At 39.3% G+C, this 22,593-nt stretch overlaps 1 protein-coding gene across 3 annotated transcripts; it reads left to right on the top strand.

Moving 5' to 3' along the window:
• Positions 1-20,597, top strand: PHC3 (polyhomeotic homolog 3). Of its 3 annotated transcripts, XM_053951457.1 has the most exons (15): positions 1-146; positions 896-1,054; positions 2,460-2,537; positions 4,050-4,208; positions 4,692-4,790; positions 5,905-6,139; positions 7,514-8,388; positions 9,842-9,992; positions 10,311-10,564; positions 11,270-11,426; positions 12,723-12,837; positions 13,535-13,685; positions 13,770-13,995; positions 17,859-18,016; positions 18,992-20,597. In XM_053951457.1, exons 1-14 carry the CDS (start codon positions 21-23, stop codon positions 18,011-18,013), a joined length of 2,940 nt encoding a protein of 979 aa, XP_053807432.1. In that variant the 5' UTR covers positions 1-20; the 3' UTR covers positions 18,014-18,016; positions 18,992-20,597. The 3 variants fall into 3 exon arrangements, with proteins under 3 accessions (XP_053807432.1, XP_053807433.1, XP_053807434.1); XM_053951458.1 differs by lacking the exon at positions 18,992-20,597 and having other exon boundaries at positions 4,083-4,208; positions 17,859-18,229; XM_053951459.1 differs by lacking the exons at positions 896-1,054; positions 2,460-2,537; positions 18,992-20,597 and having other exon boundaries at positions 17,859-18,229.
• The last annotated feature ends 1,996 nt before the right edge of the window (positions 20,598-22,593 follow it).

The raw sequence follows: 22,593 nt of genomic DNA, 5'->3' as shown, positions 1-22,593 counted from the left end.
TGGACAAACGCTGCACAGCTATGGAGAATGAACCCAACACAACGACATGTTCTGCATCCACCACGACCGTCACCACCACCTCCACTTCCCGCACGCCGCTGCCGCAGATCTCCGTCTACAGCGGCTCTGACAGACATGCTGTCCAGGTACTGGGCTCTGGGGGCTTCCTCCCTGTCCTGTAGGGAGCTCTGAACACAGGCATTGTGCAGTACTTCACACATTATTAACTTTTCATTCTTAATTGCTGTTGTCTTTCTCAATAGCTGCCTTGCTGGTTTTCAGGAGATATTTACTGGAGGGTCTCAGAGCACTTAAGGAGATAGTTCAGGGTAGGCCTGTCCCCCAAATAAGAGAGGGGGAAATGCTGTGATAGAAAGTTTGCTTTGCTCACCATTTGCTGAGGGTGCAGATTATTAACATAAACCTTTGCAAAATAAAGCTTTTTGTTTGACCAACTTTGACTAGAGGGATCCAAGGTATTTGTGTGGGTAAGTCCTGCTTGGGATCCAGCCACCTCTTGCTGTTCTTTAAATTAGGTCTCCTTGAACTCCGTACAGTCCATTCTGTTGTGTTTGATAATTGGGTTTCTCACGCATTGCTCTGATCTCTCAAAAAGCAGAACATGATGTAGGATGTGTTGACAAGCAGCTGAGAGGCTGGGGTGATGTGTTGGGGGTGATGCTGTATTGTCAGGCTGGCCTTGAGAATGTGAATATGTTGATGTTGACAATACTCTGTGACTTGGTCGAGACCAGTGAGGGAGCAAGTTCAGTATGACATAATAGGTGTGAAAAAATTCATTTGGCTTGATTTCCTTGTAAGGGTAAACTTAAATATCATGTCAGCATGGTGAGTGCTTTGTAATTGTAATTAATTACCTACTGATTCATCACAGGTTATTCAGCAGGCCTTGCATCGTCCTCCTAGCTCAGCTGCTCAGTACCTCCAGCAGATGTATGCAGCCCAACAGCAGCATCTAATGCTGCAGACTGCTGCTCTGCAGCAGCAGCACTTAAGCAGTACCCAATTTCAGAGTCTGGCAACTGTTCCACAGGTGAGAGTGAAGATTGCTGAAAAAGAATCATGAATTGTCTAGAGCAGGGCTACAGTCATTGTCAAATGTAATAACAGCTTAAGTGCCTGAGCTTAATGCCTCATGATAATTCACTGTTATATTTTAATGATGTTGTTATTTTAAATTGTATCATCCTCCAAACTGTTTGGAGGATTTTGTCCAGTGGTATAGATGCTCCAGTAGGCAACCATTCCATGCTTTATTGCATACATTATAATGCATCATGTAAATCATCAAGCAGTAATAAAATAAATATTAAAAATAGGCAACTTCAATCTTCATCCCATGATTTTCTCTAAAAGTTGGTGGGGGAAGCAATGAATGTATCTTAGTGAAATAAAAAATAATGAACATCTGGCATCTTAGTGTGTTTTGCCTCACATCTGGCTGCATTATAAGTAATGGCAAAATTAAATTTTAACCCTGAGTGTGAAAATGCAGGAGGTAAATGGCATTTAATATCTGAAACACAGCTTTTAACATCAGTGATCGCTGGAGGAGACCCATTTTGAATTAAAGCAGTGGCAAGATTTCCTTTGACCTCAGTTTGCCTTGGATTGAGACTATGATCTTGCAGAGAGAGGTGGTTGTTAATGATTTTACCCAGGGAAATGCTAAATGGAGTTCTGGACCTCAGGGATACGGCTGTTTGGTGTCAGAACTGGACTGACGCATTTTTGCTCCTGGCTTTTTCTTCTATACCTTTTTCATTAGATTGTGGGAATATTTTTGTGGTAATTTTTTTGTTGTGATGAATTTCCATGTGGATATACAGTAACTGAAACAGAGCAAAGAAAATCAGGTTGGGAAAGGCTGAGAAGTTTTGGTTCATACAGAAACCTAAATCACTGTCCCTGTTATTCATCTGAAGAGCTGGAATAGCATCCTGTGACAGACACTTGATGTGCATACATAAGTTACCATTCCAGAATATGAGGCTGTTCTGTACCGCATGTATATATTTTTAGAAGATTCTAATCACAATAAAATTATGACGTGAGTTTTAATAATGACAGTTTTTTATGATATTGCATTTTAAGTTCTGAGCACCATAGGTGGTGAGGTGATCTCTTAGCTCCATCATTAGCAGTTTGGCAGACTTTACCTCTCATCATTTTTCTTCAGGTCTTGATCTAAAGACTTATATGCCTGAAATGTGGGAGGACTTCAAGGAACTTAGCACCTTGCAGGTAGCATTCCATAGTGCAGAGTGCACTTTGCTGAAAACAATTTCTACTGAGTAAAGCATCTTACTGTTAACTCAGAGAAAGGTAAAGGTAGAGAGGGCTGTTTCTGATGGTTTATAAATTAACAATGGCAATAAAATGAACATCACTTAAGCACTTTCTGATTTCACTATTTGACACATATTCTTGCTATTTAGGCAAGCCTGTCAGGTGGGAGGCAATGTACTTCCCCCACTGGGAGTGTCACTCAGCAGTCAAGCATGTCGCAGACCTCGGTACGTAACTGCACCAAGCCCTCCCTCCATTCCCAACCCTGCTTGCTTGTTATATGGCTACAGGGAAAACCAGAAAATATTAACAGCATTTCAGTTTGTATTGTTAAAATCAATACTGCAGACACAGTGAGCAGCATGATGACTCTGTAGTAAGTGCTGGGTCCTGTGTGTGATTGTTGGTGGCCAGTGTTGGCTTCCCAAGTCCCAGGCCCCTCTTGATGCTCTGAGGGGCATCTGCTCACTCCACAAGCACCAGTGGCTGTTGAAACTCCTGCAGAAATCACTCCCTGAGCTCTCATCTCTTACATGATTTCTTACTGGATTTTCTACCTTAGTTTCTTTATTCAGAGCACTACTGTAGGTGAAAATGTTAACTGTGTAGCAGGGATTAAATAGCACAAAATCTAAAGAATCCAAGTCGATGCTCACATATATTTATGAAACTGATTAAATGTTTATAGCATTCATTCTTTTATTGATTATCATCTTTTATCATTCATCTTTTTTCACAGTTTCACTTTCCATATTCTAGGCATGTGCTCAGATTTCAGTTGTGAGCAGCTCTGTGTTCATTCAGTTCATGCTGTATTTCTTTAAGTGCCATTGTCAGACGTGCACAGTATCTTCTGTACAGTTTTACAGCTGTCTGAAGTAGGATTTGTTAGTCCTACAGATATCCTGCTTCTTAATCATACCCTCAAGCTGTTCATGACTCCAGTGCATAGCTTCAGTGATTTAACTGTGTATTTTTTTAAGCTCTCATAGCTTGGCTTGGCTTACAGTTGTTAAAAGTAAAAGCATTTATTCATTAAATTTCAGAGGGAAATTCTATTAAGATGTCTGATGTTAAACTAACAAAATAATTGGGCTGGGGTTTTTCAAGGAAATCCTTTAAGTAAGTGATGAAAAAGAGCTGGGCACTTAACTCTGTTAGACTGGTTAGAGAAAAAAAAGAAAAAGCAAAGACACAACAGCTTCTTTTTTAAAGAAGATGCTAAAGAGTGATTCTTAAGCATTTAATTTGAAATTGGAAAAGGTCTTGGTCTTCAGTCGTTTTTCAGTGTGTGTTTGTGAAATGAGGATTGAAAGTCTGTAAGCGGTGGCACAAAGTGTCCTGAACATAATAGAAGATACCAGTCAAGGCAGTTAATATAAACATTTAAAGATCTTTAATATTAAACTTCAGGTGTTTTTTTCTTAAAATATTGAAATCTCATTCTACATATTCAGTAAATGTTTATTTCTATGAGACATATTTTTCAGACTTCATATCATTGTTTATACTTGTAACTGCTTATTATTAGTTACTGCAAAGTGGTTGCTTGCAGTTTAAGAATAAAAATGTACAATCTTGCCAGAAACCAATTTTGTGATGATTGGCTCAATATATTTTTGATATCTTCACAGTTCAGAGATTCCAACTGTCCCTGCCATTTTTGTCAAGGGCTTTCTGGCTTTAGACCCTAGGGTGATGGAATTTCCATGACAGAAGCAATATTTTTGTTTCCTTAGATTAACCTCTCCACCTCTCCTACACCTGCACAGATAATAAGCCGTTCTCAGACCTCCAACACCACCAGCAGCAGCATCACCCAACAGACAATGTTGCTGGGCAGCACCTCTCCCACCCTGAGTGCAAGCCAGGCTCAAATGTATCTGCGAGCTCAGATGGTAAGTTTTGATTACAGTCAAGTTTGGCTTTGGTCTGTGCCTGTTGGAAGATCTAAGCTCTCTTTCTTAAATATAGTAATTATTGGGCTGCTCTGCTGTCTTTTTTTTTCCCCCACTAATTTGTAGTATTGAAGGGAAAGTGCTCTTATGTGTTTGTATGAAAGTTCATAGCTGTGTTTATCTACCTCAAAGATTTTATAATATATATTATAAATATATATTTATTTATAATTTAAATATATTATATTTGGTTTACATTATTCTCTTTTGTTTTCTTTGTTTCTATTCTCTATTATTTTCTTTGTTTACTAAAATTACCATGATAAAAAGTTCTTTAAATAAATTAATCTAAAACTAAAAAAGTAAATCTTAGAAGCTGTACATCAGTATGTATGAGTATGATATCTCTTTAAGATACTGCATTTCTTTTACAGATCTTAAAAATTTCAGTCTGTTACCATGTTTTTTTTTCTTGCTTAACAGCTTATTTTTACTCCTGCGACCACTGTGGCTGCTGTCCAGTCTGACATTCCTGTTGTCTCCTCATCCTCCTCATCTTCCTGTCAGTCTGCAGCTACTCAGGTGAGCTTGTCTAAACTTATTGAAGGTCCACCCTGTTGAGTGGGACAAAAATGAAAAGTAAGGAAATGTAGTGCTTTAGTTTTTCTTGCTTTACTGTCACCCCAAACCAGAGAGCAGATGAGCTGCTGGGGTGGCTCTGCCAAACTCCAGCTGAGTCACCTTACCTGTGAGGGTGTGCTGAAGGATTTGTCCTCCCTGGGGCAGGATGGCAGTAAATGCATTCTGCATTCCAGTGAGGAAGCAAGCGCAGTTGTCTTGGGTTGTGCCCTGTGGTGACACACAGAGCAGTGAGAAGTGAAATGTAAACTGCCTGTTCATTACACAGGTACTAACTGTTGAGTATGGATGAGATTATGTAATCAAAATAGGGAATGGTGATAATAATTAGTCCTCTTTTTCATGTAAAAAATGATGTAAAATAGTGCTACAAGTGTAGGCATTATCCTTGAAAACGAAATTTTCATTAGGATTGGAGATCTGGGGTCGTTATGTGCAGAATCTGGGTGTGGTAACAGACTTCAGTGAAAATGATCCCTGACTGATGTACATTTCAGAAAGCAAACTTTTTGTTTCATGTTACATTGGTGGTGTCATGATAAGAAGGGAGGTTAATATTGGTTAATTTGGAGGTTAATATAGAGACAAAGGTCTCAGTTTTGTTAGTGTACAGATGGCAGAGAAGGTGGTCCCAATGACCACCCAAGGCTCTGGTTTATGGTGGTGTCTGGAAGCTCACTCACAAGCCACTGCACTTCTGCAGTGTCTGTAAAAATAAAATTGCCTTTGCTTAAGATGCCATGTGTCACTTACTTTGAAGGCACAATAAAAGAGAAAAATAAAAGTTTTAATTCAAATTAATTAACAGTTTTCATTTCTGTTAAAAATCCAATAAGGGAAAAAAGACTTCTGTATTTATCACTAAAGTAATAAAGATCTCTAGCCTTCTCTGAATTTTATGGCTTTAAAGATACTTTGATATGCAGATTTTTAGCTTCTTGTGATCACATAGGATGAGAAGCATTACAAAATGTAATTTTTTTTTGCTGTTATTGCCTGATATGTATCATAGCTATTTATAGAGTTTGAGTCTTTTCATGTTTTGCCCATTTCCCAGGTTCAGAACTTGACGTTGCGCAGTCAGAAGCTGGGTGTGTTGTCAAGTTCACAGAATGGCCCACCAAAGAGCAGCGGTCAAACTCAGTCCCTGTGCCCCAGTAAGGCTGTCAGCAGCTCCAAGGGCAGCCAGCCCGATGCCTCAGAAAGCAATAGGAAAGGCGAGAGCCCCGCTCCGGAGTGCCGGAGCACGCCGGTCACACGGACATCCAGCATCCACCACTTAATTACACCAGGTGGGATCAATGTGGAGCTGCTGGAAACTGATGTGTAGATCACGGTTCTGTCAGAGTTCAGTGTTCTCTGACCATGTTATTGTAGATATTCCTCATGAACACAGTTCAGATTTTATTAGTGAATTCACTTATTTATTGGTATTGGAATGTTCTTAAATCACAATACAAGCACAATATAGCAACTGCAATACCCTGTTGAGTCACAGCACAAACATGATTCTCATTCCTGGTCTCTCTATATGTTCATTGTCAGGACATGCCATCCCATCTCTGGGCAGCAAAATGTGGGCTGAAACCACCTCAAGCCTCTTGTTCCCATCTAAATCCATTTTATTGGTGGTTTGTTTCTTTTTTCTGTGTTGTCTGTGTCATGAGAATGGTCTTATATCAAGTACTTTTATAAACCCATAGGTAACAGTGCTAAAATTTTAGTATTTTGTATCAAGATAAATCAAAATAACCTGTACTTGGTTAGAGAGGCACTTACACTGCATGCAGTGTATTTGCATTTAGCTTTCTTATTTTGAAAAAGTGATGGTAGTCTAGACAATTGGTCTGAATTCTGTGGAATGCAGCTTGGCTTAGTGACAGCTTTTAGAGAAAGAGTGGGACTTGGGGCAGACATTCTGGAGGTATTGAACTCTAATGCTCTCAGAACTCACGTTGGTAAGAAAAAAACCCCATACTTAGTAGCAGAACAAATAAAAAAAACCTACATAAATGAGTTGTTTCTCAAGTGGACAAAACAAAGCAAGAAGAGGTTTGCATGTGGAGGAAAATGTGTGCTGTAAGAAATGGCTGTGAGTCACTGGTTCACTTAAAGGTGATGATTTCTCTGGAAGCTGCACTATTTTTAGGTTTGTGCCTCTCAGTTGCTGTGTTCAAGTTCAGGCAAATGCTTTCAGTGGTTTAAATTTATACTAAACTCTTGGAGTTTTATTTAGTCTCTTAGCATGGTATTATCTGAAGGTTAACTTAACAGTTATCAGCAAATCCTGTTGTGCTTATCATTTCTCTTCCAGTCTGTTTCAAAGCAAAGGTTAAATCCATTTAAAGTTGTGTGAAATTCTTAAATAAGGCTGGATCAGCAATAATCTCAGAACTAGCAGCAAAAAGATAAGTTTAGCTACTTCTTTATAGAAAGTACCTATATGTAAAAACCATGGCCATATTCATTTGTTCATTGCTGCATTTTGCTTTGGAAATTGATATACTCCCCTAATAAATTGAAGATATTTTTAAACAAATATTGGAAGTGTTAAAAATATTGTGCTGATCTTTAAAGTGAGAATGTTTGAGGTATTTTACAATATTTTCAGAACTTGAAGAAATAAATACTAATTGTCACTTCTTTTCCCTTCCCTTCCCTCACAGCTTCATATTCTCCATTGCAACCTCATTCTCTAGTAAAACATCAGCAGATTCCACTTCATTCACCACCTCCAAAGATTTCCCATCATCAGCTGATCCTGCAGCAGCAGCAGCAAGTCCAGCCGATTGCACTTCAGACTCCTCCGGGCCAGGAGCCGCCTCCATCCCAGCACTGTCTGTCCCTCCCCAGCCATGCGCTGCCTCCGGCTCCCAGCAGCGTCCAGTCCCACTGCTCCCCTATCCACGTCCATCCTCCGCCTCTCACGCTCTCTCCTACCCCGTCCCAGTCAGCTCAGCAGTCAGTGGTGGTGTCCCCTCCGCCGTCCCACTCCCCGAGTCAGTCACCCACTATAATCATTCACCCTCAAGCCCTTATCCAGTCCCAGGCCAGCTCGCTGGTGCCGGCGGCTCTGCAGCCCGAGCCGGCAGCTCCGCAGGCGGCTGCCGCCAACCCCGTGCGGCCGTCGCAGCCGCTCAGCCTCCCGCAGCACCTGCCGCTCCCGCCCTCGCCCGCCGTGCACCTCGGGGCCGTGGAGCCGCCCAGCTTGGTTTCCCCGGGCCAGCAGCTCGTGTCCTCCACGCCACACCAGCAGTATCCAGCCCTGCAATCTGCACCCATCCCTCTGGCAGCTCCGCCTCAGCTCTCAGCATCCTCAACCCAGATTCAACCGCTGCCCCTGCAGTCTGTGCAGTCTTTACAAGTGCAACCTGAAATTCTGTCCCAGGGCCAGGTTTTGGTTCAAAACACTTTGGTTTCTGAGGAAGAGCTTCCTGCTGCAGAGGCTTTGGTCCAGCTGCCATTTCAAACTCTTCCACCGCCACAGACGGTTGCAGTAAATCTGCAGGTGCAGCCGTCAGTTCCGATTGAAACTCCAGTGGTGAGTGATAACATTGCATGCTTTATTCTTTCCCTGGGCTCCTCTAGAGCTGTGAGTCAGGCTCATTGACTTCAAAGTGACCTAAATCAGGTGCTAGACAGAGGACAAGAAACCTATTGATTACAGAACTGAGTTTTAAGAAAATAATGGACTTTTTCCTTCTGATTCATATTTTGGTTTGGGGTTTTTATGTTGGCTTTTTGTAATGGATCATCAGTCAAGAATATGAACCAGGAATCAAGAAAATGTAAATTTAAGATCTAAAATTCTTGTTTCTTAATGAAATTACAATGTATTGGAAGTTTAAAAAAAAAAGTAAATATATGACAGTGCTTACGTAAAGAATTTTGGTAAATGTGACATGAGGACTGTAAACTTTTACTTCAATACAAATAGATTTCGATTAGGAGAACAATCTATACTAGGTGGAAGGTGCATATGAGGTCATTAAGATGATTGATTTCTGGATTATTTATTTTGTACTAACATTAAAAATATCCTCTTTATAAAAGAATAGGGGAATTTTGATGGTGTTTTGGCAATTCCCATCACACCATTTAATTTGGTTCAGTGTTTGTCTCAGATGTCTGCAGTTTGTAATTGAAGGTTTTGCCTTCAATCACTGGATTAGAATTGTGTACAGGAAAATAAAATATTATGCAAATAAGGCTGGCATTTAAGATGACATTGCTGGGCTTTAGTGGTAAAATGCTAATGAGATTAAGATGAGCAAAAGAATCAGCCGCTCTTGTAGGCTTTTTTGACGCTATCAAAAGGTTAAGGAAAGAGGTGTGCTGTTCATTTTCAATTTATTTTAAGAGAGTAATAATCTCAACTCTGGTATTTCATGGAGAAAATTGGGCAAAAGAGTAGGAGCCAGGTTTGCTTTTGACAGGGTGGTGTTTTACATTTTAATCTGCTAAACTGACTGTCAGGAATTTATGTAAATTTATTTCAATACTTTTGAGGGAAAGACCTTAAAATCTCTTATAACCCCTAATGCTCTTATAACCCTCAATGCTTGATAGTCTTGGTGTACTCTTCTGAAATACTCAGCCTGATTACACTGCTGTATAAGATAGAACAATTTGCAGACTGGTCATTGAACTTGCATTTTGCAGATGCATTTAAATAACATCAAATCAATGTGTAAAAAAAAATAGCAGTAAACTATACACATAAGATACTGAAAAAGTCAAGTTCTCTGCTCTGATTGGAGAACTGTGCTTCTTTATATATTGCTGTTTCTAACAAAATACTTTAATTTTACTGTCATAGTTATTGTGATGTCCTCAGAGTTCATTGTTTGGTATTCATTTTGGGAACTAGTATTTTATTAAAAGATTAACATATTTGACCTGGTAATTTCTTTTTAAAACTATATTTATGCAACTCTTTTAAGGTGTTAAGATAGAATGGAAATCTCTCTAAAGCAATAGTTTGTTGGATGCAGATTTACCAAGTGGAGAATGTGTGTGAAGAGGAGATGCCCGAGGACTCAGATTGTGTCCACATGGCAAGAACACCTACACCACCCACTTTGTCCCCACCAGCCATAACCTTGGGCAATGGAGAGGCTCTTAATTCAGAAGATCCTTTGTCGGGTGAGGACAAATACCAAACTAAGATAGCTTTTGGTTTTGTGATTTGTGTAAGTAATTAATGGCCAACGATGTTTGTAGTTCGCAGGTACTGAGTAAAGGAAAATGTTTGCATGAGGAGGGTGTGTTTGTGGAATAGTCTGTTGAGATAATAGTCTGTTGTTTTAAAAGTGGAATCTATAAAGCCTAGGGAAGAGTCTGTGTTAGGGGTTGATGGGTGCAGAGATGAGTCTTGGGGATTCATCACCTCTTACTTCCTGATTCTGAGCCAGTGGTTGGACATAAGTGATAAAACGTAACATATTTTGTTATTTTTTGCAGAACATGGGGGACTGCCTTCAGTGACATCATCAGTCAGTGCCTCAGTAATTAAATCTCCATCTGATCCTTCCCATGCCTCTATTCCACCACCACCTCTTTTGCTTCCAGCAGCAACGACAAGGAGCAACAGCACATCCATGCCCAGTAGCATTCCCAGCCTAGAAAATAAACCTCCACAGGCTATTGTTAAACCCCAGATCCTGACCCACGTCATCGAAGGCTTTGTGATTCAGGAGGGGTTGGAGCCATTTCCTGTAAGTCTAAAAGTTGCTAGGAATTTTTTACTAGTAATCTTTGAAATTAACTCTTTGTAAGAATGATGTTATTTGTGGCTGGTTGATACTTAGATCTTGAATTATATTTCAGATGTTGGTTTTGACCTTTTCTCCACTGATTGGTGTCTTGAGTAGTAGGCTATATCTGGAGATAACTACAGCGAGTGGGTTTAGGCTACCATTTGGAATAACTTTTTTATATTTATCTGCCTCCTAGATCCCTCTATTTAAGTGATACCTTAATTTGAACCTCAGAACTGAGTCTGATAAAATTCTACAATGCTACAATTTGCTGTTTCAAGCACTGGCAAGCTCTTAACTGGGCTAGGTGTAATTACTGCGGTGTCTGGTGAGAGGTACCATGGACAATTTTAAATCACAAACTGACAATTTAAAGCCTGTCTTTCTAATTTAATATGTGTCTCATTTTCCCATTCCTTCATTTCTGTAGATATAATGTGTTTCTCCCTTTGTTAAATATAATTGCAAACTGCAGAGCAGGAGTGAGTCTTAATTTGTTTAAGAAATAAGCTTTGGCACGATGTAATTTTACACTTCATTGATATGAAGTAGAAACTGATCATCTTCTCAGTTACAACTGTTAAGTCACAAATACTGTTTTTAATTATTCACTGTTGTGAATATAGTTAATTACTCACTGTTGCTTTTCTTTTATTGCCCTAGGTCAGTCGTTCATCTTTGCTGGTGGAACAGCCTGCAGAGAAGAGATTGCTGGTGGAGGGTCAGATCATGAGTGTGGTGTGTGTTGAATCAGACCTGCAGAACACAAAACATGCAGACAACTCATCAGACACAGAGATAGAGGATATGATTGCAGAAGGTTTGTAGTTTTTGTTTAAATGCCCATTTCCCCCCTCCAGTTCTGTGTGTAATGAAATGGGAATCAAACTGTGGCCTGGCCCAGAAGAACTAAGTTATTTGGTGAACACATAGAATAACTTGTATAAATTCAGCTAAGATTTGAAAGTTCAGAATTTTTTAGCCACCCCTGGGCTTTCTTTCCCACAGCTTGTATCCTTATTGCACTAGAGCTGTTTTTGGTGATCTGCGTAAATTTAGTCTTAATGCAAGTCTTTCTCTCATTATCTTAAAACAGTACTATTCCTTCTTCCATATCAAAACTCTTTGCAGCAGTTATTTTGTCCATAATTTGTTTAATTAGATGTTAATTCAGTTTTCTTTTCAGTATGAACACCATGCTGTTTCTCAGATTTCAGACAGCTTGTCTGTTTTGTGGAATTATGCAAACACTCACAGATTTGGGTTTAGTTTTGGTTTAGCTCCTTACAGCTGGTGTTAGGTTTATGTAGAGAATTTGTAGCTACTATTAGATGAGCTGGTAGGAAACATCCAACATCAAGACACATCCACATCCACATCACGTGAGTAGAGGAGATTTTCTGATAGTAAATCAGAGTATGATTGTGTGTGTGGCAGAAACACCCTTCAAATACCCTTTTCAGTATTTCCAGCTCTTTGCTGCACTAGTGCTTTTTGTAGAGCAGGAAAAGTGCCATCTCACCTCACCAATAAGAGAAAAATACTGTGTAACAATAAGCTGTAAATAACAGATGTCATAATCCTTTTCTTTGTTGCACACAGATTATCTTTTTCATAGATTGAATGTTATATATATTCAAGATTCAATGTTTTCTTCGCTTTCACAAGTCCCTTTGGTTGTAGCAGCTGCTTCTTCAAAGTACTTTAAAAGATTAATTCATTATGTCATTACAGGAGAGTTTGCATTTATACTGTGGAAGGCCTGATTCTCGTAATGAACTCTTTATGAAACAATTCATGAGGAATGTAACCCTTCTTTTTTAATTGCTTGCTATGTTTGAGGGCAGACCTGCTCATGGATGGCTTGAAATGCAACAAAAAACTGATTAAGTTCATTGAATAACTTAATTGAAGGTTCATTAAAGTTCATTTTGCTCAAGATCTTTTCTAGACAGAATGAAATCTATGACTTGCTTTGCTTTGCATAATTGTCTGTTAATCAAAGTATTTAATTGAATGAGTTAAATATTTGAAGATCTTTTGCCTGCTTGAGGTGAGAGATGTGAACATAATTTTGTGTCATTGGAACCGACTTTATTCCTCATTCCTTCTTTAGAGGGACTGGAGGAAATTGAAAATGATCTTCTGAAGTGCGAATTTTGTGGAAAAATGGGATATCCCAATAAGTTTCTGCGGTCAAAAAGATTCTGCTCCACATCCTGTGCCAAAAGGTAATTCTATGTAGTAATTGTTTATCATTATCTGGCTAATGGATTAATCTCTCCTGGTTAAGAGAGCAAGAATTCACAGTCAACCTCTGAATGCAAAATCTTCCATTATAACAACCGGAAAGTTGATGTTTAACACCATAAGTTTTAGAAACAGGGAATAGTTGCCCATTTCTAGTTGCCACTTAGGTCACGTCCAGACACGCGGATGCCAAAAAAGAGCTTTCTCATATGTCTGCTGTGTTCCCATTTAGGTAGTGGGAATATATATTTTTGATTTGATACTTCTTGGGACACCACCAGCAAAATAATTTCAAAGAGATTTAGTCCTTTAATCTTAACATGGGATTTTTGCCTCTATCCTCCTTTGACTGGGTATCAGCAGGGTGGAGAAAATGGAACCAGGAAATACAATGTGATTTTAGGTTTTCAGCGGACATTTCAGATGCGATAAAATGCAAAGGTATTTCTAAAAATGGGAAGGACAGACATCTTCCAGGGGTCATCTGGATGTACTTGATCCCACAACAAGATGAGGGTTTTGATGAAAAGGCCTTTGAGATACCTTTCTCTTGTATTTCTTTGACGGCTGTTGTTGTAATTAAGCAGCATTTCTACAACACTGTGATTTTATGGTTACTTGATTGAATTCAGTCCAAAAAACTCCTAGTGCATTATTGAATATATCTTACTTCTTTAGGCACAGCCTTAGTTGCACTAAGAAATTTGGGCTGTTTCCATCAGACAAGACCAGTCGTTGGAATCGGAAGTCAGATAGCCAAAGTCTTGGGCGACGCGGGCGTCGGCCGAGCGGCCCTGAGGGGGCATCACGAGATCATTTTCTTAGACAGGTCTGTGGAATATTTGCTTAAAACTATGGCACTGCTTTGGGAATTGCAAATAAAGCCTAATACTGTAGTTACTACGTTTTCCAGCTTCCAATTACTTATCCATCTGCAGAAGAAGATCTGGCTCCTCATGAAGACGCTGTTCCCACGGCCATGACCACACGCCTGCGGAGGCAGAGTGAGAGGGAGAGGGAGCTCCGGGAGCTGAGGATGCGGAAAATGCCAGAGAGCATCGACCTCTTACCAGTGGTGCAAACTGACCCCTCAGTATGGACTGTCGATGAAGTCTGGGCCTTTATACATTCTCTGCCTGGTATGGAAGGGGCAATAGCTTGTTCCATTGGTTTTAACAATGAAGTTCCTTGCTTTATAGCAGCACTGTGATGAGGAGGTGATGTGGTAACAGCAGCAGTGTTAGCTGGTGATAGAGACTGGAATGTGATTTGTTTCCTCTTGCTTGTTCCTTCAGCACAAATCCCATGTTGATAGAGCTAGCCCCACTCCTGCTGTTGCATCCCAGCTGATGGAGATTAGAGCTGTTCCTTCCTTCAGTCTGACTTCTCTCAAGAGGTCAGTAGAGAGATCAGACACACTTCCTCCCTGTTACACTGCTTTCTTCCTTTCTCACTTCCTTCTTCTCTTTCTTCCTCCCTTGCTGCTTATTCATTAGAAAAAGCAAGAGCAGTGTTACTTCCCTTGATAGAACTGAAAGGTTTGGAAGACCTGTCATGATACAAGTCATTAAAAAAGAATAAGCAAGTTTCTGCTATAAAGTTAAATTTTTTTTGCATAGCTTTGCTCAGAGATCTTCTGCCTAGAAACTCTGCATACTGCTAGTCTCAGTTTGTTCTCAGAAAAAATAATATGGTTTTTCCTTGTTCACAAACCTTTCTTTTAGATCAATGTTCACTGTTACCTTTATGTCATCTTCAGGTTATTTGGCATTTATCATTTCCTTACTGTTACAACCTTTAAAGCTTCACTCCCCACCTTTTCCCAAGGATGCCATTTTATCTGATCAGACACTAACCCCTACAGATAACAAGGCAGATCTCCACAGTAGCAGTCATACCAGAATTTTTGTTGCTTACCCATTAAAACCCAAGCTACATTTGTTCCTAATTTTCTACTTTTTCTGGAATGCTATACCATTCTTTTTTTGTGAATCCCATTAGACTCTTAACCTATAAGGAATATATCTTCACTGCTAAGTCATACACATGCATTTTGACAGACAGTCTTTTTTAGTAGGTCAGGCAAAGAATTGCGTAAGAGATGTTTAAAGTTGGCAAGAGTCATCCTTGAAGTACCTTTCTTCTGATAGTTTATTGCAATTCAGTAACACTGTCTGCTTCTTGGGAACCTGCAGTGATGGCTCTGGAAACTAGCAAAGCTCCTTGGGTTTGGGATGTGGTTATTCCTGTTTCTGTACTTGAGCTGTGTTATGGAGTGTAGCTCTGTCACTGCTGTTTTCAGTTACTGTTTGTATGGATTCGAGGCTCTAGTTAATTCAATAACTAACCCTAGGCTCTCAATAAATGATAATTCCTGTGCCAGAGTAATGGAAGTGCCACATAAACACTATTCACTTGCAAGTATGAAACCAAAAATTTTATTCTTAAAATGTGGTTTCTGTTTTGAAACCATTACTTTTACAATATTTCACCAGCTGTTGGATCTGGTTTAGTTTTGTGTATTCTATAAACAAGGTGATCTTTGATTTTAAACAAACATTTATTTATATGTAATGAAAATTTATTATAATTACTCATTCCTTTCCATATGAACGCTTAGTTTCTCAGATACTTTTTTTTAAAAGAAATTCAATAGATATTTAAAGTTATATTCACAACCTGCCAGAATTTTTATTGCTGTGTTGCTGCATTTGGGTTTTTGGGTAATTTTGGGGTTTATTCTTTTCAGTATATTCTCAAGTCACTCTCTTGAAAAAATATTTCATCATATACTTCCAAGATGGATTAATGCAGGAAATAATATAGATGATTTTCTTTATGGCATTTTGTATTATATATCTACTTGGTGCAGTTTGTGCAGGCCATCTGTAGACCATGCTGTAGGAGATGGTGATTTGTCACTTTTCCATGTACATTAGGGACATCTGTTTTCATTTACAGCTTTCTGCACAGTCTGTAGTTGAAATGGACTTGTGTCCTTGTCAGGCTTTTCCCGAGTTCCTCTGGAGCCTTTTGGAGAAGTCAGTGTCTGGGACACTTGCACTGTTAGCTGCTTCTTCTGGGGGAAGAGACAGAACAGCTTAAGCTGAGCAGAATTGTTCTCCTTTCTGTCTTCAGTTGCAAGATGAATGACCTTTCACCCGCTCTCCACCTTTTTCTTTTGGCCAAGTTATTGCACAACAAATAATTGCAAAAGTTAAGAATATACCCAGATGTGCTTGGATGTGGGAACTGCAATACCTTCAACTTCCATGCTCTGCTTTTCCAAAAATGGCTTTGATAAAAAGTGTTTAAGAAGTTGCACGGAAATTGCTTAAAGGAAAAAAACTGGCAACAACAAACATCCGGTTTCCTATTTCAATAGGATCAGTTTTGTTCCTAAATGTAAGAGCTTCTTCTGATCTCTGAGACTCTTTGTAAATGGTGTGGCCTGACAATCACAATGTGCAGGTCTCAAATCAGACATGCCATGATACCTTTCCCAGAAATACTCAATACTTGACTTACAGATGTTTTATCTGTTGTTGGTACTTCAATAAGAAAACCTTTATGACGATGTCAGAGCTGATTGTTGCATGAGGTCTTCTTAACAAATCATTAAGGAAAAAACTGTGCTTTATTCTTTGTGAAAAGCTAACTTTTTCCAACCTTGAATGTTACAACCTTCACACAGTAATAATCCAAATGAATTCAGGTTTGGATGTTGATACTTCCTTCCATGTTTCCTTTCCATTTGCCTTGTACACATTTGTAAATCCATCAGGAAATTAGGCTATCTATTCTTTATGGAATTTAAATCTGAACACACAAGAGAATATAAAATTAATTGCTGTCATCTAGGTAGAAAAGTTCTTCACAGTAATTTCATATCTCTATAATAGTGTACATTTAAAAAGGGAAAATGTAAAAATGCCAAAAAATAAGCTTACTTGAGCTTCCTAATTGACATCAGGAATGGAAGGTGGAGCACAAATTCAAGTGTGTCTGAAAGGCTCTGAGACAGATGCTGGATTGAGAACACAACTGTATTTAAAAACCCCATTAAAAGCATGGCTGGGGGAAAGAAGCTTCAATAAACAACTGATAATGAGTGTTAGAAGACATTTATCCATCTAACAGAGCTGCCATAGAGCCAGGCATAACTGGCTGATTCTGCTCAGCACATATCCAGAACATCTTTGGAGGAACCTTTATTTCCACAGTGTTCTTCAGTGGAAAGGGGCCCTCAGTTGTTTGGGACAGTCCAACCCATGTAGAGTCTTTTTTTTCATGTTGTGATCTTCAGTTACCTGAGACTGGTAATTCACGTTGAGAAAAGAAGTTTAACATGGGAAAGAAGATCCAACCAGTTTAAAGTTGCACTTGTGAGCAGTGACTTGAGTTGCTGCTGTGTGTAGAATATTCACTCTGATAACAAATGCTAAATATCTTCATGAGATGATTGTGCCAAAGCCCATACATCAAAACTTTGTTTCCGTAGCTCAGTGGTGTAACACACAGATGGAAATAACTCCTTTTGGAAATTGTAGCTATTTGGATGTTCTCACTGCACAGAGCAGTAGAATATAGCTATCATTTATAGAATTAGGTAATAATATCTTTTTATTGCTGGAAAGAACCTACTTGAATTATGTTCCTGATTGCTATTTCATTGCTGTTTTCCCAGTCTCTTCCAATGATGAGAGGTTGTTCCTCTTAATGAAATGAAAATTCTGTCTTTGCTGGGACTTTAAATTCCCAGTGAGTAGTTCTTCAATAAATACAGTGCAATTAGAGGCTGTAGTAAAAATTATTTTCATATTATTTCAGAATTCCCATCATAATACTGAACTCTTTTATGTAATTTAGGTTCAACAAGCTAAAGAGATGAGCACTGGAAAATGTGTTGCTGAAAAGCTCTGGTGTGGACAAAATCTGGTGTGGATATTGGATCTAAGAATGGACATTTCTAAACAGTAATCATATTTTTTATTGCCTTTAGGTTGTCAAGATATTGCAGATGAATTTAGAGCACAAGAAATTGATGGACAAGCTCTCCTTTTGTTGAAGGAGGATCACCTTATGAGTGCAATGAATATTAAGCTTGGACCTGCATTGAAAATCTGTGCACGTATCAATTCCTTGAAAGAGTCCTAGGAGGTGAACGTGAAGGTTTAAACAACAGTTTCTCAGTGACAGAACCAACAGTAATATGCCAACATCTTCACTGTGGCATGAGTGTTACTGTGATGTTTTGTTAAGTAGGTGGGGCTCTCCCCACATAAAGACTTTAAAATGTTCCTTTGATTATACCAGGAGTCCTCTGTAGTTTTCAACAACTAATAAGTTTATAGTAAAGCCTGAGTAATGCTTTGAGTTGAAATTTTTCATGGAAAAACATGAAGTGAAATATGCTGTGATAGGTTAGATATTCCCTAACATGTACTTCATCTTCTGAGTTATGATTAACACCCCAGTCCCCACCCCAATCCAGACACCATTTAAATTGTGTTGCTGTATTCTGAAAGATTTTCCCCACATACAGCAGTGTTTGGACTGAACTAACAGAAGTGTCCACAGGCCCTGTGGAAGCACTAGTACCAGTAAAATGCTATGCATTTAGTTGTGCTCTCTGAGTTTGTTTTAGTCTTGAGCAAATTGTTTGTAAGGGGTAGGTTGGCAGCTGGTTTTCCTTGTGTAGGCTTACCCTCATCTCTGCCACTATAGTATTTTCTTGAAGTCTGTAAAATACTATAAATCATGTAGATGTCTCATCAAAATCCTCATGATCAGGCTACTGACACTCCTGCCAGAGGTAACTGAAGCACATGTTACTTTACTCTTTGAATGCTGCTATGCACTAAGGGGGCATTTAAGTGTTAGGTTTGTAGTTTCACATGCTGCTAGTTAAACTAGACCAGCAGTTCTCAAATGGGGGTTCAGAGTGGACCCTGAGGAAGTGTGGGAGCACTTGAGGTTCAGGTTCCTAAATGCCTGGATGTGAGGGGCTGAAAACTGCAGCCAGGACCAGCTCATGTTGAGACAAGTTGCTTTAAAGACTGGGGGTAGAGAAGGGACAGCATAACTCTTGTGTTCTTTTTCTTGATACCTCTTCTAACATGTCTTTCCCTCTAGTGCATTCCCATTGCCTCACTGGAAGCTTCCAAGCACCTTTTCCTTGTCCAGTGGCCAGTGTGAGCTGTGCTTGCAGTAATTTAAGGAAGGAGCAGTGATGCCCCCTCAGAGCTTGTGCAGGAGCAGCTGCTGAATGCCTGGAGCTGCAGGTCAGCAGGAGGAATGCCAACTCTGGGAGAATGTCCTGGTTTAAGGCATATTTGGGAGAACCAGGACAGAGAAATATCCAGGGGCCCTGCTTTGTCCCTCTGGCAGGAGATTTTGTCTTGGATGCTGCAGACCCAGGTGGTGGCATTTTAGTGTTCCCCTCCATCTTCCCTCTCTCACCCTGTGTGGAACAAATACATTTCCCCAGTTACTGATGCTCTTGGAAGCTGCCTGGGCTCTGAGGCAGCAGCACCTTCTTGGCCTTTGCTTCCCCACCACCTGTGCACAGATGCTCTTGGATGTATTTTGTCCTTCTGTTCCCTCCCTTTTGCAGCTCCACTCCCCTTATGTACAGACCTGGATCCTTAAGCTCTTGTTTAGGGAAAGAAGGGTACGTGTGCAGATAGTTATTGTGTATATTTGAATTAAATATGTGTATGTGTCTGCAAATAATGTATTTTTTTGTATTTTATGCAAATTAATGCATAATATATGATTGTGTAGGGAGGTATTCAGGGGGCTGTACAGTATTCCTGAAGAGAAGAGGAACTGACCTAAAGTTTGAGAACTGCTGCCCTAGATCAAAAGGAGTCAATGCACATACACTGGCTAAAAGGCAGTTTCTGACAGACAGATTAATATGTATATTATTTAACTGATGACCTTAAAGAGTAAATTTGAATTACAGAAAAATCTGTGCTTCATTTTCCTTTAATTACACTATTGCTTTGTTTCCACTAACAGATTTTCTACCATTACCTTCTAGAGATCAACATTAGAATCATTGTTCTTAGTTACAACTGTTTGAGCTTGCTAATAGCAGATGTTATTAATGTTTTTATTAACCACTGAAGCTGCAAGTTAGGACAACATGTTGCAGTTGCACCCTGGTATGTGGTGAGACCCCTTACCCAAATGGCACCAAAGCTTTAGAGGATGAATTGATGCCTGGGTTTATTTTGGAGGGAAGTTGCTAAGCACTTTCTAATTTGGTTTTTTTTTTTTTCTTTCTATTTTCAGTTACTGTTGTAAAATAAACTTCTTAGTTGAAGTTTCAATGTTTGCTACTGTTCATTTGAAAGACATTCAAATGATGGAGACAGTGGGTTCCCACTTGTAGCATTTCTGTAAGATAAACAGTGTAGCATATCTGTAACATATGTTCTAAAGGATATGTTCTGTTTTGATGAGCTAACTGAAGACTAAAGATATCTTAGATATTTATCCTTTGGCTTTTGTCTTAAAGTTTTATTATTTTTATACAGAAATCTCACTGGCTAATTTTTAATCTGTCTTCTGATTGTACTGTTCTTAGGCAATGTAAAAAGTAGGGATACATAAATGTGGTTTGATAATGGCTTAAAGTGTACTAGAAAATGTGGACTTAGGGGTCTTATTTAGACCTGTAGTTAATCAGTGTTACATGCATGAGAATTTCATGGCTACTTTAATTTTGCTTTATTAGACAGCTTTCAGGAAAGCTTCTCCAGCTAGTGTTTGTGTCCAGCTCAGCCAGAATCACTGCCAGGTGCCAGGAGCTCAGAGCAGACCCCAGTAAGGCACATCTGGTCCTGTTCATCTGGTACGTAACATTCCCTGTGGGTTTGGGAGAGCCACAGATAATGAGTTATGCTTTAAATATTCATAAATGCAACAGCTTAGAATGTGGGCCTTATGCATATTGAAAGTTTTTTTTTTCTTCTTCAGTGATTTTGGCAATTAACTGGAACTTGAGAGCAGACACAGCTATACCAACCTGTACTGATAGAAGTGCACTTGTGCCAGGAGTGTTTGCCAGTGTAGCTGTGTCAATAAAATATTTTTTTTTTTTAAAAATCACACTTGTATGTGAAAGTAGGCTGGAAAATTGCCAAGTGCAACTGAAGTCTACTTGGGAAGCTTATGAATTTTCTCAGAAAAGCAATATAATACTTAGAGTAACAGTGCTCCAGAACCATTTTATGTACCAGCCACTTGCTGTTCAGGTAGGTAAGGTTTTCCCAGACTTATACTACCATTTCCCATGACTTTCCCACATGTTAGGCTGTACCCTCTTGCAAAAGAAGTAGTATTAAAGATTTTAATTGCATTTTAACACTTCTTCCCACAGGATGTGTCTACAAGAAATCTTTTCTTATTCTCTTTATTTCCTGGGATTTTGCTTTCTGTATTCAGATTTCTGGTGTTGCAGGCTACCCCTCACAGTAATGTTTGCAGTATTTCAGCTTCTGTAGGAATAGGTCAGAAGGGAGATACATTCCATGGCTTTTTTCCCTTCCTTTTTCTCCACCACTCTCCATCCTACCCTACTCCTTAATGGAAACTGCAGCATTAGCTCAAGGCCCTTTTGCAGAGCACTGGGCTGAAGGTATCTGTCAAGATTTCATCCAGTAGAATAGAACTGTGACACTTTTCTCAGCTTCAGGGTTTTTTGGGGTTTTAAAGAATTGCACATGGATGATCAGAAGGGGTGTGCAGCCTCCCCTGATCCATCTGGCTTGTATCAGCATCCCTGCTTTGCAGCAGGAGCAGGGTACTCCCCTGAGGAAGCTTGGCTACCTCCACTGACTTAAAGTGCCAGTTGTTTTGGCTCACCAGAGAGTGTCTGAAGGGGTTTTAGAAAGACTGCATTGTAAATCCATTCTTTACCCATTAACCCATCATTTTTTCCAGAAATTAAGCTCTTCATAGAGGGTAAAGCTTTTGCTAGATTTTTGTCAATGAGACATTTCAAATAGAAGATTTGTGTCCTGCAAGCATCCATTTCCTCATTTTTTTTTTCCTGTGAAAGCAGGTATTTACCCCCTGGCTTCCACCTGTGCTTTGTCCAAAAAATAATCCAGTCTTTTGGATAGAACAGATGGAGTCCTTTGTAACTGCAGATGTGGCAGGAAGAGGAAAGGATGGGATAAACCCAACTGTTCAGGCAGATCTGTGATAGCTTTTGGATCATTTCTGTATCTTGAAGTGTAAGGAAATATTCAGGTACAAAACCACTGAAGTGTAATTTGAATGGAAGTTTGGTGTGAGACTGGGCTGAGTGTGATATGTCACTGCCTGGCATGGCAGCTACAGCTAATGCCAGTTTCAGATGGATGTTCTCATTCTAATATCACAACATCCATGCAGAAACTTCCACCTTAAGAGCTCAACAGATTTCTTACACAGTGACAAATCTACAGTTCTGAGTGATCAAAGAATTCAGTGACAGCTGTGTTGAGTCCTGGTTTTGCAAATAATTAGACATCCCCATAATTTATAACATGAGTAGTTCTGATTGTACTGAGACTGCTCATCTTAAAACTCAGCATGTATAAAAGCTTGCAGGGTTATTTTCTCACCAGTATTGTATAGAGATGTCCTGTTAGCCTATACTTAGAAATATATTTGTCATCATTAACCAGATATTTCCTCATTGATTGTTTTAGGCTGCAGATAATGACAGTGCAAAACAA

Source organism: Vidua chalybeata, chromosome 10 (genome assembly GCF_026979565.1).
Source record: "Vidua chalybeata isolate OUT-0048 chromosome 10, bVidCha1 merged haplotype, whole genome shotgun sequence".
Lineage (NCBI taxonomy): Eukaryota > Metazoa > Chordata > Aves > Passeriformes > Viduidae > Vidua > Vidua chalybeata.
Note: the sequence above shows the minus strand (reverse complement) of the source record. Positions and strands in the feature narration are given on the sequence as shown.